A 14952-nucleotide genomic window follows, 5' to 3' on the forward strand; every position below is an offset into this window, starting at 1 on the left:
AAATGTACTAAATTTGAACACCTGCTTTTCATTGGGCAGCAAATTGAGATGTCAATACGGAACGATACGCTCATAAATGCCACAGTTGTCAAAGCAACCTGCAGATATGCAAATATAATGCTCCCTTGGGGCTGTCAACATCATAAAGATGACAGCACGAATATTAGAAGTTTTGAAAAGTGGTGGATACGATCTTCTCCGGCACCTTTCGGCAATGCCATGACATTTTTTCCGCCTTTGATCATCCTACGGAAAAGGTTCAGTTATTCCATAATCTCTTTGTTGATAGATTGATTTTAAAATGTGTGGAAATCGCAAGATTTGAAGGTTGGCTTCTTTGTAAATTTCTTTCACCTTTGCTATTCAGGCAATGCCATGATGTTGTTTTTTTGTGCCTTTGATATTTGTGGAAATGGGCCAATATTTTGCCACCAACTATTTGTGCTAAGAAAAAAATCTTATTTTAGTAATCTATTGAATCTGTTGGTATAATGGTATATTAAAAAATTTGTTGGTGTGGTTTGAATAGGTTGTGAACAGGTTCCGTGAGGGCGGCTTCAACACACTGGTGTCGACCTGCGTTGGGGAGGAAGGGTTGGACATCGGCGAGGTTGACCTCATTGTCTGCTTTGACGTGCAGAAGAATCCCATCCGCCTCGTGCAGCGCATGGGCCGCACTGGACGCAAGAGGCAAGGACGCATTGTGGTCATCCTGGCCGAGGGACGGGAAGAGAGGGTGTGTATTTGAATTCAAGTCCGAAACATCAGTGGGTACAGTGCCGTAAAAAAGTATTTCCCCCCTCCCTGATTTCTGATGTTTTTCAATGTATTTTTGTATTCATTTTTATGTACTTCCATCGTACCATCTGCAGTCCTACTAAGTAAACTGAAACTTTGAAACTTCTTCTTAGACTTACAACCAGAGCCAGAGCAACAAACGCAGCCTGTTGAAGTCCATCATGGGCAACAAAAGTGGCTTCCACATGTATCCTAACAGTCCCCGCATGCTACCCGACTGTATAACACCCACGCTGCATAAGATGCACATCACCTGTGGCCAGTTTGACCACAGGGAAAGCAACAGACGGTCTTCAAGGGGTTGCCGGTCGCACACCAAGGGTCGGGTGTCACTCATCCATCCTCAAAACCGCAGTAAGTGATCGTGGATGATATGGGATTCAACTGAGAAAGCTTAGTTTGGAGTTTCTGGTTGAGTGTGGGCTTTTTTTTTTTGTCAGTTTGTCAGGAGGGTGCTGTGTCGGGAGGTTTTTTGAGCAGCACAGAGTATTCTGTGTGGGCATCCACCATGAGGCTTGCGGAAGATGAAGCTCAACCAGTCTTGAGGCAGTCATCACGCTTCATGTCCCTACCACATAATGGAACAGCTCAGGTCTCTTTTTTTGTTTATGTATTTGTTTGAGGTTTGGAAAGTAAAGTAGGTAGAAACAACCATTTTATTAGTCGTCCATTAGTCCCATCTGCAAAATGCTAACATCAGCATTCATTAACTTTAGTTCGTTATTATTAATAATGAAACTGAATGAGAATATATATATGGTTATATATAATATATAAGTAATAACAATAACAATAAGAAAGAAAGAAAGTAGGATGAAATAAAACAAATTCTAAGTCTAGGAAGTATAAAGTATATTTGTTCATGAAATATGGTCGATAAACAGTAATACAAATAAAATAAGGAATACATTGTAAAAAAACAAAACAAAAACAAAAAACAAGATAGTAATCCATTAATTGATGTTGAGGATTTTTTCATTTTTGTAAAATTCATGTCTTGAAGCAATTGAGGCAAAATGGCAGGAGTTGCGCTGTTAATTCAGATCTGTTTGCTGTCTAAAGAAGTGATGGCATCCGCTATAGGAATTACATCCAGAAAGAGCTCTGAAACGAGTTGAGAACGTTGAGATTCTCACATCGTTAAAAATAAGAAAATAGCAATTAATTAATTGATTGTTCCTCATAGTCAATCAAGGAAATCTTATTTGAGGGCCAAAGTGTATGGAAATAAATAATACATTTATTGGGAAAGTTTCTGAGTTTTTTTTTTAAGATAAATATCATACATTTGATTTTTTAAAATTGTATTTTATTATTATTTTTTTTAGCATTACATGGCAGGCTAGATCAAATGGTCTCCTAGGCCCTATATGACCCCCTGTAGGTTCCCAATCACTGATCTAATTGAATCAGATGCAATTTGAGGGCTTTAATAAACATTCTGCCCTTACAGAAATAATTATTCTCCGTTCATTGACACTCTTACAGAGAAATTAACAATATTGTGGTTGTCAAATTGCACTGTGTAATACTAAGAGGTGTTTCTAATAATATGGGTACCAATTTTAGCAACACAAATTAAAAAAGCAGCTGATGAATGCAACTCTATAACCACAAAAATTGACGTTCTGAAGGCAATACAGTGGTACCTCCACTTGTGATTCGCTCGACTTAGTTTTTTTGCGATACGAGCCACTGCTCTTTCAGTATTTTGCCTTGAATTGCGAGCAAAAATTGGAGTTGCGAGAGGTGAGCGCAAGATGGTGTCAGCGAACTTCACATCAAGCAGCTGTTTGGCAGATAATGAACAATTCTTCAAAAAAGAGTCCAAGTGTTTTTCAAGCTGGTTATTGCTACTCCCAGTTTACCTTTTCTGTAAAACTAAACACATTGTGTATTTTATCAAGCTGCATATTTTTGTCTTACGTAAGTCTGCTAGCTTAATGCTAACACACGATGCAAAACGCTGTAGATGGGCTAACGAAACTAGCATCAATGGAGCTGTGTAATAACCCTTTAAGCAGTACATCTTTGAACACAAACTGTGCAGCAACAGATGCAGACAGACAATATAAAAATACTCACAGACGTGTTATTTATCCTCTGCAAAAACAACTAATATTACTGCAGCTTACTGAACAGTTGGTTGTGATTGTCTTGTTCGTGTTACAATGATTGTATATACTATCCTGCCCTCTGGTGGCACTCATCAGTAGTCGCACAGTGAATTAAAGCATGAACTCATAAGAAACCAACTATTTCTTTACATTCTGTTATGTTATTACTGTATGTTTTTATAAAGTCCAATACTGTAGAGTGCTGTTTTTCTTGTTTAAAAAAACAACAACTTTTGGGGGGGCTATATTAGTGGGGGCTGGAACAAAATGGCATTTCAATGGGAAACAATGATATGAGATACGAGGGTTTTGAATTACAAGCATGGTCATGGAAAAAATATAACTCGTAAGTCAAGACCCTACTGTATTTTTTTATACAGCTTTTGTGACATTTCGTAGGCGTACCTAATTTTTTTTCTAACGTATTTTAACTTAATAAAATAATTTTATATCTCAAAGGATGACGTTCCCAGAGGTGGAACGCCCGTCAGAGAGCTTTCTCTTTGGGAATGGAGGCACTGGCAGCATCGGATGCTTCCGACCCATGTCGTTGATCACTCCCTGCGCTGCCACCATTTCATGAAGGTGATGCAGCTCATTGACGGCATGAGGGAGGAACACGAGGTGAGGTGTTGTGTAAATTAGTCCTTCAAAGAGTGAGACATTAGCTCTTTTAACTCATTTATAAAGCCATCTTATGACATTGATGCATCAAGGATACAATTGGTCTCTCACAAAATAAGCTTGCACAAGCTTGGGGTTGGGGGTTTAGTAGTATTTTTTTTATGAAACACTGACTTTCTTGAAAGGGGTCAGCTGAGTTTCATCAGCATGTCCAATCTTTATTTGGTTTAAGTAACTACAGTCATTCTTTTGACCTGGAAGGAAAATGCTTGACGTAACAAGTTCAGCAGTTTTTCTACGTCATAAATCAGCCGATAATAATGATTCATTTAGATGCTCCGTTAGTCATCTTGTTTTTTTACACTCAAGCAAACAACTGCTTCTCTTTTTGGATAATTAGTTGCTTTGTTCTCCAAGATCTTTTACTTTATTTCCACAGGCATGTTGGATGGCCCCAAAACACACAGCAGATGGATTATCAGAGCTACTAAAACTTGTCACAAGATTCATTATTGTCTTAAATCACAGAATTCCCAACATGCTTGAACGTGGTTTGCTTTACATGTATCAGCCTAGTCCTGACAACCCACATCGGAGGGGTAATTTAATCACATGGATGCTTTCCTACTCACCACCTGTTTGTTTGTTTAAGCACTCTCGAGTATCTCCAATTTCACAAACATTTCAGAAGACTGGGCCATCGATAAGACTGCTACATCAGTCCAAATCCCTGAAATTGGGTCAGGGGTTATGGTAAAACCCACCTTTTGCTTTTCCACGGTGAGTCTTGGCTAAAAAAGGGATGAACCGAGGGAGCCCACCTGTCAAAACAAAGCACGGTGGAGTGTCGGGTGAACTGACTCACATTGATTTAGGTCATTATTGTAATGGAAAAAACTATAAAGGTACGTAGTTGTGAATTGTTCAGTTTTGGGGAGAGATTTTGGGAATACACTACATTGCCAAAAGTATTCGCTCACCTACCTTGACTCACCTGAAGTGACATTCCCTTCTTCATCAATATGGTTTAATATGATGTGGGTCCACCCTTTACCACTCTGGCAGCTTAAATTATTCTGAAAAGGCTTTCCACAAGGTTTAGGACTGTGTGTAGGGAATTTTTGACCACTCTTCCAGAAGCGTATTTGTGAGGTCACACGGTGATGTTGTCTAATTCATCCAAAAGGTGATTTATCAGTCAGGACTATGTGACTATGTGCAGGCCAGTCAAGTTCATCCACACCAAACTCTCTTATCCATGTCTTTATGGACCTTGCTTTGTGCATTGGTGCATAGTCATGTTGGAACAGGAAGGGGCCATCCACAAACTCTTCCCACAAAGTTGGGAGCAATGAATTGTCCAAAAGCTCTTGGTATGCTGAATCCTTCGAGTTCCTTTCACTGGAACTAAGGAGCCAATGTTTCGACAATTCCATGCTCCCAAATTTATGGGAAAAGTTCTTCCATTTCTAAGATGGGTGTGCACAAAGCAAGGTCCATAAAGACATGGATGACAGAGTTTGATCTGGATGACCAAACTCTGTGCAGCTACCTTCTCGCGGCTGTAGGTGAAGCATCGTAAATGAGTGGGCCGGGGCAGTTGATATTGTCCGACAATGCATCCAGGATTGAAAAAGGGGAAAAAAATAAAATACATTGAGGAAGCAAGAAAAAAAAACAAAAACACAAGAAAGTTGAGTCGGATCTGATGCAGTAGGCTCCTGATTCTCAGCGCCCGCAAGTGACTATGTGAGTCCAAGGGTCATATTTTACATTTAAAAAATCTCACGGCACACCAAGAAACAAAAATGTCACCGAGAATATATATATTTACACACTGATGTATAGACAGGTTAATTGTACCTTCTGTCATCTAGTGGAAGAGTGTTTAATAGTTGTTTGTCACTATGCGTCGCTGGCATAAATAGTGAACAATCATACATTTGTAGTGAATGAATAATCTTTTTCAGCCAAATGAATTGAAATTGGATAATTTTCCTGTGATACATCCGTCACAGCGCAGTGGTTGCGAATCACTGGTTTTGACAATGTCGTCGTCTGTTCATGGAACTTTTTAAAAGCGCAAAGAAAAAGTCGGTCATTGTCATGTAGTCCAAACAGCAATTTCCAGAAGATTTATTGTACAAAAATAATGGTTTGATTTTACTGTTATTATAGTTTTTATTTAAGCATCTAAACAGGGCTCACAATTGCACTTCATTCCATGTTTGTGTTCCATTTCGCACGTCTTATCCCCTGCGAGGATAACGTTAGCAGTGGCTTACTTCCATAGCTGGAATTTGCAGAAGCCTTCTGACCTCCTGCTCCAAAAACTCCAGCGCACATACAAAATGCTCCAACTTTCTTATTTTCCCCCCTTTAAATCCCGCTGACACACTTTGCTCGCTCCTGTTTTTCCCAGTCAGTTGAAGACATTTTCTGTTTGGCTGGGCCAAGAAGCAAAATGCACACTGTGTTTTCCACAGCTCTCTGTCACGCTGCTCTTTGTGATGAGGGGACACACAGGCCATGCCTATAGACAGGCCTCCTTGCCTGTGATTATGCAATCCTCCGACGCGTTACATAAAGCCCGGAAGCTGGATCTGGGTCAGGCTGTGATGACCTAGATTGGGATAAGAAGAGCAGGAGACTGCTAAAACAGATGCCAAACTACTAAACTAATTTGAGAGAATGACATGAGAGAGGGAAGTTTTGTTTTTGTGTAATTAGCACATAATTGTGTTGTATAAGTCCATTACTATTGTCCTAAAATATTTTGTCGTTATCATGAATTAAGCTAATTAAATGTGTACCTGTTGCAGCTTTATATACATAAGCAATACATTGCAGTTTAAATGCACCATTTTACAAGTGGTTGTGTTCTGTAATTTTGTTGTTAAACATACTTCAGTGCCCATTTTTCTTGTCTAGTGGAGCAAGTAGGAACACCACACTGTGACGCTTTGTGTTCGCTGACAGTTCAGATGTCATTTATCCAGGTTAAAGGCTTTGCTGTGTGTTTACGTGCTAATTGTTAGCCTCATGCAGTTCCGGGGTCAAGTTGAAAGTGTGATGGGAAATGTTCACTCGTGTTCATTCTCGTAAATCACTTTTACAACATACCAGCTCAGAAAATGTTTGCACCGATGCATTTAGGTCGTAAGTGGTAATGTGTCAAACAATTGGGCAATGCGAGACGAGTTAAAGGTGTGGTAGGTCCATTATGGCATGCTATGTTGTTGTGTAATAATGCCACACATACTTTAAAGAGTTACACAAGAATCAGAAACTACATTTTGTTGTGCGTTTAATTTGGCTAACTGGGCGGAGATTAAAACTTTGACTGTTACAGTAATATGTTCAACTTGCAGGAGGATGGGCATTACAAAAGCTCCTCTAACAATACCTATGTACAATTACTGTTCGTAGTCTCTAAATTACGCCATTATTATATTTCAATGGGGGAAAGCCCAAGGTACAATTGATTACGCTGTCTCTGAGATTTTTTGGGATCACATTCAAATTTTAACTGTACTTTAGATGTGGACATGGGCCCAAAATATAAATAATAATAATATAAAGTTTGACAAAGTTGTATTTTTTAGTCAACTTCCGTTCAACCTGATCTTATGATTGGAACCTAACTGGTTAAACAGCTTTTATTACATATACATTATCAAGCATGCATTTCTAATTTATTACTGTTAAAGTTCCTTGTCACAATATTAGGTCCACACGCATGAGTTAATGAGATCTTAAGAATTGCATCAAAAATTCAGCAACTAAAATGGGATCGATCCCAAACATATCTGATACAAAGGGAGATATTATTACACTCAGCAATATGCATTACAAAATGGGTATTCACTGCAAAGAAATAGCAGTTTTTCACTTTTTTTCAGTTTTTCACTGTCCCACTTGACACCAATGCAAGCGGCCTGTAACGGTGAAAATAAAATCATAGATCTGCTCCTTTATCTGTATTTGCACCAACATTTAATTGTTTTGTGTAATTTGGTTATTAGCTATTGTAGTATACTTTTTGTCAGAGTTTATCATCTGACATACAGTATTTATGCTTTTCTAAATCAAAGAAGAAATACACAGACATTAACAGACACTTAAAACAAGTGAATAGTAAAATAGATGCTGAGTTAAACAATTATTGATTAAATTATCCTTACTAAGTTTAAATAATAATGAAAACCACGGATAATTCTGCCTCCCCAAAAAAGTGTAAACTTTGAGGCCAAAGATTATTCAGGGTGTCCGTAGATCCTTAAAGTCTTAAATCAGATGTTCCAAAATTTAAGCTTTGATTCTTCTTAAAGCCTACACTTAATTCTTAAATCCACCATTATAGAAGTCCTCCAAATCTATCCAATTGTATTGAACAAGATGTCAAGAAAAATAAACTTACTATTTCATGTTGGTGATAATAGCTAATGTTAGACTAAGGTAGAATAGAATACCGATATTATTTTGAATTACGTTAATACATACAGTCATTGTTATTTCATTAAGTATATCAGAAATGTTGTTGCAAAATGTCTTGAAGAAACATTGTGATAATTTTTATCCCATATAGCCCACTCACCTAATGGTCACATTAAGCAACGGGGAGGTCCTATGTTTGATCAGTAGTAAAAAGGTTGTTGAGTCTTAAATGAGGCTTTCTAAAATCTGCAAATACTCACTTCCTTACCAGCTAAATAAAGTTGATCAAAACATAGATTGACATGCTTCCATATTTGTTAGTTTAACATAAAATACAATGCCTCTTATTATAGTTGTAGCAGCGGTATCACATAGCACTTCCACACACCGGGAGGTGTTTTACGTTTATGAGTATTGACAATACAAATCCAAACAGGAAGTAAGGCATGGTAGACTTATACATTATCAGAATCATCTTTATTTGCCAAGTATGTCCAAAAAACACACAAAGAATTTGTCTCTGGTAAGACAACAGACAATTGACAGAGAACACCTTTGAGACATAAAGACATTGAGAAAAACAGTCACAGAGCAATAAAGGGCTGCTAGTTGTCTGGTAATGCCGGTACTTTTTTTTTTTTCTTGGACTTGAACCCATTGATTTGAAAATACTTTCACCAAAAGCAAATGTGTAGTTAGTACGAATTATCTTTTAACAGGTAATCTCCTGTTGGGCACACTCATGTAGAGGTCATTCTTACACACACTACCTAAAGTAATGGTTTCAGAACTGACGACACCACCACACTAATGTCCAGTCACCATGGTTCTTCCCCTCTCGTCTTTCCAAGCTCACCTTTCATTTTCCCCTGTCCTCACGACGGGCAGCTTCCTCCCTCTGCTTGCTGGTTCATTGGCACCCAGCTGCCGCGGGGGGAGGGTGCCACTCACGACAGATTAATTCCAGTTTGTATGGTTTGCAAGCATGAAAGAGTTTCAGCAATGACTGTGTGTGTGTGGGGGTGTGTGTGTGTGTCTATGTGTATGAAATCTGATTGAACAACAAGATGGAAATGGCAGCCTTGTGTAAAGAACATCAGTGTGGACTCAAATCATGAATTTGACTCGTGACTTTACTTGGACTTGAACCCATTGATTTGAAAAGACTTTCACCAAAAGCAAATGTGTAGTTAGTTCTAATTATCTTTTAACAGTTAATGTCCTGTTGGGTATACTCGTGTATAGGAATTGATCAAGAGGTCATTCTTTCACACACTACCTAAAGTAATGGATTCATTAAAAAACAAACAAACAAACAAACAAACAAAAAACAGTTCAACATAAATCAACAATAAATGTGACAGCTAAATCAGAATCAGAATCATCTTTATTTTGCCAAGTATGTCCAAAAAACACATGAGGAATTTGTCTCCTGTAGTTGGAGCCACTCTAGTACGTCGACAGACAGTCAATTGACAGAGGATACTTTTGAGACATAACGACATTGAGAAAAACAGTCACTGAGCAATAAAAGGTTGCTAGTAATCTGGTAATGCCGGTACATTATTATTAGTATTTTTTTTTGACAATTGTGCAAAAAGATGCAGAGTATTGAGTAAATAAAGTATATATTCCAAGAAACACTGTTAACATACACAGAAATGACAACGAAATTTAACGTAACAATAAGGATGTTAATTATTGCAACAACAACAACAAAAATCACATTGGTTTGTGGGAATTATGCAGCTTGACGTCACGTATGCTTGTTTTTGTTAGCATTAGCAGCTAGCGTTGAGAGCGATCATGCAAATAGTTACCCTTCGGGCCGCTCGTGCGTTGTCTGGGCTTTACATTGGCCTATACATTTCAGTCTGGTTTAATCAGTGTAATGTTCTCGAGAATCAGTCTTGTACTGTATTTCTTTTTTATACACTGTATATTTACCAGTCGATCAGCACAGCATCTATTTGACATGAAACTACATTCTTCTTCGTGTCCTTTTCTTTGCCACTTTTTGACGTACGTAATATTTTTACATAGTGCCCTCTAGCGACTGAGATAACCCCAGTTTGAATAAAATTGTAGGGTTAGGGTTAAAATTGTACCTTTATCAAAACGTGAGAAAGTTGTGTTCTTCTTTTTTAAATTAATGCCTCATGTTTTTGATATTCACAAGAAATGCCAAGTTTAAACTGAAATCTTCCAATATTTGTTTTTGAAATTGCCTCACTATAAATGTTTGTAGACAGGAAAATAGTTTGTAGACAAAGTACAGTTTTCTAGACAATGTGAATTTAAGAATTATTATTTATTTATTAATAATATTATTATATTATATTATATTATATTATTAATAATATTATTATTTATTTGATTATCTAAAAGAGGAAACCAAGTGGTTGTTCATTGTTAAGTGAAATGTCTAATTTTCTCTTTCACCAAGCAGAAATTATATATTTTATTCTTATACTTGATTATTCCGATAGAATTGTCAGTAGAATACTTGATTACTAATTGCAGCACTACTGGATGCAAATTCTTATTTGTGACAGGTCTGTTTAATGTCACTTCATCAATAAAGGGAGGAAAAGTAAGTAATAGCATAGCATTTTCATAGAGTTACTGAAAACCTACTATCAATTAGTTTTGAAGGGGCAATAAATAGCCGCCCTCCCCCGTGCAAATATTTCTATCAACCCTCTAGTTTTCTTATAAAGGTTTGATGCACTTGTTAATCAAATTTGGTCTGATGAATAAATATGGATTTTAAAATATATTAAAGATATAAATGCAGTATATAATATAAAAATATTAATGTAACAAAAATTAAAGGAACACTTTCTAATAATTTCAGTCTCAGTCTGATATTGTGTGGGGCTTCATCTACTTCCTAGCTAGCCATGTAAATACTGCATGTACCAATAAAGCAGCTGGATTCTAAGCGTGGCGAATGAGGGGCTTAGAAAGTCCATTGGTTGACCGCAATTGTGTGTGCTTCTCCGCAGGAGGACTGTGCTTACGAGCGGGAACTATCTCCATATCTCAACAAAGCTGATGCCCGTGGCTATTTAAAGACAAAGAAAAACACCTGCTCAAAAACTGTTGCTCAATCAGTGTCTGGGTTGGAACACCGAAGAAGTAATGAGCAAGCAAAGAATGCACAAGGATTATTTATTAAACAGAAGCCTCATATAGATCTCTCTGTTGAACCTCAGTTGAACAATGACGAGCCTGTCATTGTCATTGAAGATGTCCTAAAACTAGATTCCCCCGACAATGAGGAGGTGCAGATCAGTAGGGACAATGAAGATGATGTTGAAGTTCAGGCCATGTTCTATCTCCCCAAATGGAATTCCTGTCTCCCCACCTCTGGCATCCCGGGAAGAGACAAGAACCTAAAAGCCATCTTGGCCAATGTGGTCGAGCTCCTGTCCCGATCACCGCCGCCTCTCGCGGATTTAGACATGTTCATGGCTGACTCAACACGCCCTCCTCTTCCTGATCCTTCTCAGCCGTTCCACGTCAGCTTTACCTTGGATGTAGATGATGATTATAATGATGATGATGAAGTGATAGTGATTGATTCTGATAATGGCTGTCCTGAGGCGGTCTTAAATGTGTCTCCAGGAGATAAGGAGGGAATCCGTCAGGAACTGCAGTCAGTCAGTAGTCCAACCTGGGATGAGGTCTTTGAGGATAAAGGCGCAAATAAAGATAGTGAAGGTGAAAACCATGAGCAGAGTTTTGGTGAAAGAAAGGAAACAGTGGAAGACTTGAAAACCAATGCGCAATCCGCATGGGACGCCCACCAGATTGACGACAGCATGGACCTGTTTGGCGATGACGAAGCCTTCCTGCAGCTCACCATCCCGGATGTCTGCACCCCGGAAGGTGATGTCAAGCCCTGTACTTCCCCCAGTGTGGAGGACATTACTAACAGAACCCTGGACATGTTGGCTCACTTACAGACATGTGACGCAGGAATTAAAAACACAGCAGCATCACTTAATAGTGCAACAATGTCAAAGCAAAAAGGGAATGGCTCTCCCACGGTGTCAAAAAGTGCAGAGTCGTTTGACAGCTTGGACTTTGCGGTCAATTTCGACCTTGGCTATTCCCTGGAGGACTCGGAACAGGAAGAAGACGCCGTGTCATTGAACACCACCGTCCCGCGGCCTCTGAAGCAGGCAGCCTCGCCACGTGCATCCAATTCGTCCACTCCTTATAGCTTTCACAGGCCCGCTGCACCTTCATACTGTACCCAGTCCAAGTTCTCCACACCTCTGAGGCTCTCGGCACGGAAGTCGATTCATCCCGCGTCACTGTTGACATCGAAGGCGGGCCCGCTGCCTTCACCAGTGGCCTCACCGGGTTCTGACGGGGCCGCTGCCATTCGCCTCTCACTCAGTACTCTGAAACGAAGACGACCAGAAGATGGGCCGAAGTCAGTAGTGGAAACTCAGGACGAATGTGCCATTGTGTCCGATTCTGACCTTTATCAAGGTTTGTTTACGCATGCTAAGGCTTAGAAGTTACTGTATTTCCTGATATAGTGGCCAGGGGTGGTTATTTACTCAACTCCTGAGACTTCTAGGCGTCGATCATGAATAAAAGTGACTGGATAACGTGTGTTCAGTGGGGTGGGGACTGAGCCCTGCTGCAAATAGTGAGTAATTAATGCAACCTCAGAAGTTTTGTAATTTCTATAGAAAACACAATCTGTCTAAATGAATATGTGTATATATCTCAACTCACTTCAGCATACTTCCTTGATACCAAAACCTGTGCACAAAAACAGAAAATAGGATTGGATTCTTCAGCTGGAACTGGTGCCTTCGTCAAAATGGAGGAATTATGAACAGTTCCACATACCAGTCTGTGTTAGTACAAAACCTTCAGGCTTCTGCGCGAAAGAAAGAAAGAAAGAAAGAGAGAAAAAATGTCAGGAAAAGCCTATTGAAACATCTAACATTTATTTGGGGTTAATCTGAGGCACTTTAAATGGTAGCAGGTGTATGCTGACTCCCATTTAACAGGAATTTGAATGTTTGGTTTAAATGATTAATTATGAACAATGCCAGTTATGGAGTGTGCACACTTGTGGAACCACATTATCCCAGTTGTTTATTTTGACTTCTGCTCTCAAAAGGATTTTCCAATTCAGCTCTCCAGGTGATGGTTCACATTAATGGCGTTTTGAAATTAGGTATCTCATTTTTTTTGTATGGCTAAAACATGGCATTTGAACAGGAGTGTGTAGACCTTTTACATCCACTGTATACTGTACATGTTCTGACTGTTGAGTGTGAAAGCTTCTATTATGTCAGCATATAAATGTTTCCGTTCTTACATTTTATTTTAGCGGCGTGCACCATAGACAGCGATAATGATGATGTTGTCCATAAGAGAAGACACGCAAACAAGGTCAACCTTTTGTCGTCTCCAGAGGCAGTGGTGAGAAGACAAACACACACACACACACACACAGACCCGATACTTCATTTAATCAATAGTAAACGTTCAAATAAGGGACAAAGAAGCAGTGATCTGAGCGCGATCAGTTCAGATTGTTCAGGCTGTCATGAGGAACATTTGGTTGTCACGGCAACCGGCATGTCGGAAGAATCAGTAGTTAGAATGTTTTTGCCTAAACACAATAGCACAGCGATGGAGTCATTCTGGCAAAACCGGTACTCTTGATGGCTTTTCACTGACGTACAGTCCATGTCCTAAATGTGTTTTTTGTCTTCCAGTCCACGATCCTCTCTGATGCAGACTCGCCAATTGTGAGGAGGAAACGCGTGACTGTACTTAACACGGTGAGACTGTCTTCATTAGCCATGTGATGATGTCTAAGCATTCACACCTTCACACATCAGCTGACCCCTTTTGTCACCCGTGTCTCCAGTCTGAAGAAACTGAAGCTGATGATGACGATGATTTCCAGACCGAGCGTGTGCTCGCATGCAAAAGAACAATACAACCAGTCCACCAAATCAACACTAAGGTATTCCTCACATTTGCGTAATAACAACCAACTAATCCCCCCCACCCCCACCCGACCCACCCTCCCTCAAATGCCACCTTTTCCTCCTTAAATGCCATGTCTATAATTAACACTGGTTTCAGCCTTGGCATTTTCTGTCTTTGTTTTTTTTTTTCTCCCCAAGCGCACGAAATGTCGAAAGGGCCGTCAGTTCCTGGACGAGGAAGCAATGCTGTCGGATGACGAGGAGGGTGCGGTGGTTTCGTCTGACGAAGAGGATGGAGAAGAGCAGAACTGTTCTCTTGATGGCTTCGTGGTGGACAATGCACACCTGTCTCAGGGACTGAATGGTAGATTGCCATGGTTACTGACACAAAAGTATTTTGATACCTGGACATTACATCTTCAATAAGTGAAAATGGAAGCAAAAAGGGAGTTCAGCTTGCTCACAGACACATTTTCAGAAATATTTGTAACTTAAAATGTACTTATTTAATTTCACAATTAATAGGTTCTCCAGAGACCCAACTATTTCGACACTAACAGTAAAAATTGTATTTTACATAATACAGTATGTCCCCTTTAGATTTTGTTTCTTTAAAGCTGGAGATGTAAACCACCACTGGTCAAGAAGATTGTTCATTGCTGCATTGTTATACAATTTGAGAATACATGGTTCAAACTGACAAAAATAGACACGCTAACATTGATTTACCAGGACACCGCACCGTCATACTCCGCAATCGCGACTTTGCTGTAGCGCTCCTTTTTCTCGCTGCCCTCTGTCTCCTCTCAGATAAACTTTTCCTCCCCGCTGTCTCGTTCCACTCTGACGCTCACGTTTGTTCTTATCTATCAGAGTCTGAGATGCATGGGATATACTTGAAGTCTTTAAGAAGCCCGACTGTTCCTGGAAGGTTTAAAATGTCCTACAAAAACCTTCACAACGCTGATATCTTCTCCCAGGTAATACAGCATACTCAGCTG

General features: G+C 39.4%; 1 protein-coding gene across 2 annotated transcripts in view; it reads left to right on the top strand.

Annotated features, from left to right (window-relative positions):
- fancm (FA complementation group M) overlaps positions 1-14952 on the top strand; it is a 46198-nt gene that overhangs the window by 27298 nt on the left and 3948 nt on the right. For both annotated transcript variants that reach the window (XR_009769821.1, XM_061696862.1), the window contains exons 10-19: positions 530-736; positions 912-1152; positions 1239-1390; positions 3375-3539; positions 10985-12482; positions 13342-13433; positions 13733-13798; positions 13888-13986; positions 14150-14315; positions 14825-14931. Coding sequence is in view for 1 of the 2 variants with exons in the window: in XM_061696862.1 (XP_061552846.1) it covers positions 530-736; positions 912-1152; positions 1239-1390; positions 3375-3539; positions 10985-12482; positions 13342-13433; positions 13733-13798; positions 13888-13986; positions 14150-14315; positions 14825-14931 (2793 nt within the window). In the remaining variant the exon portion in view is untranslated. The remainder of the gene's footprint in view (positions 1-529; positions 737-911; positions 1153-1238; positions 1391-3374; positions 3540-10984; positions 12483-13341; positions 13434-13732; positions 13799-13887; positions 13987-14149; positions 14316-14824; positions 14932-14952) is intronic.

Source organism: Phycodurus eques, chromosome 14, assembly GCF_024500275.1.
Source record: "Phycodurus eques isolate BA_2022a chromosome 14, UOR_Pequ_1.1, whole genome shotgun sequence".
Taxonomy (NCBI): domain Eukaryota; kingdom Metazoa; phylum Chordata; class Actinopteri; order Syngnathiformes; family Syngnathidae; genus Phycodurus; species Phycodurus eques.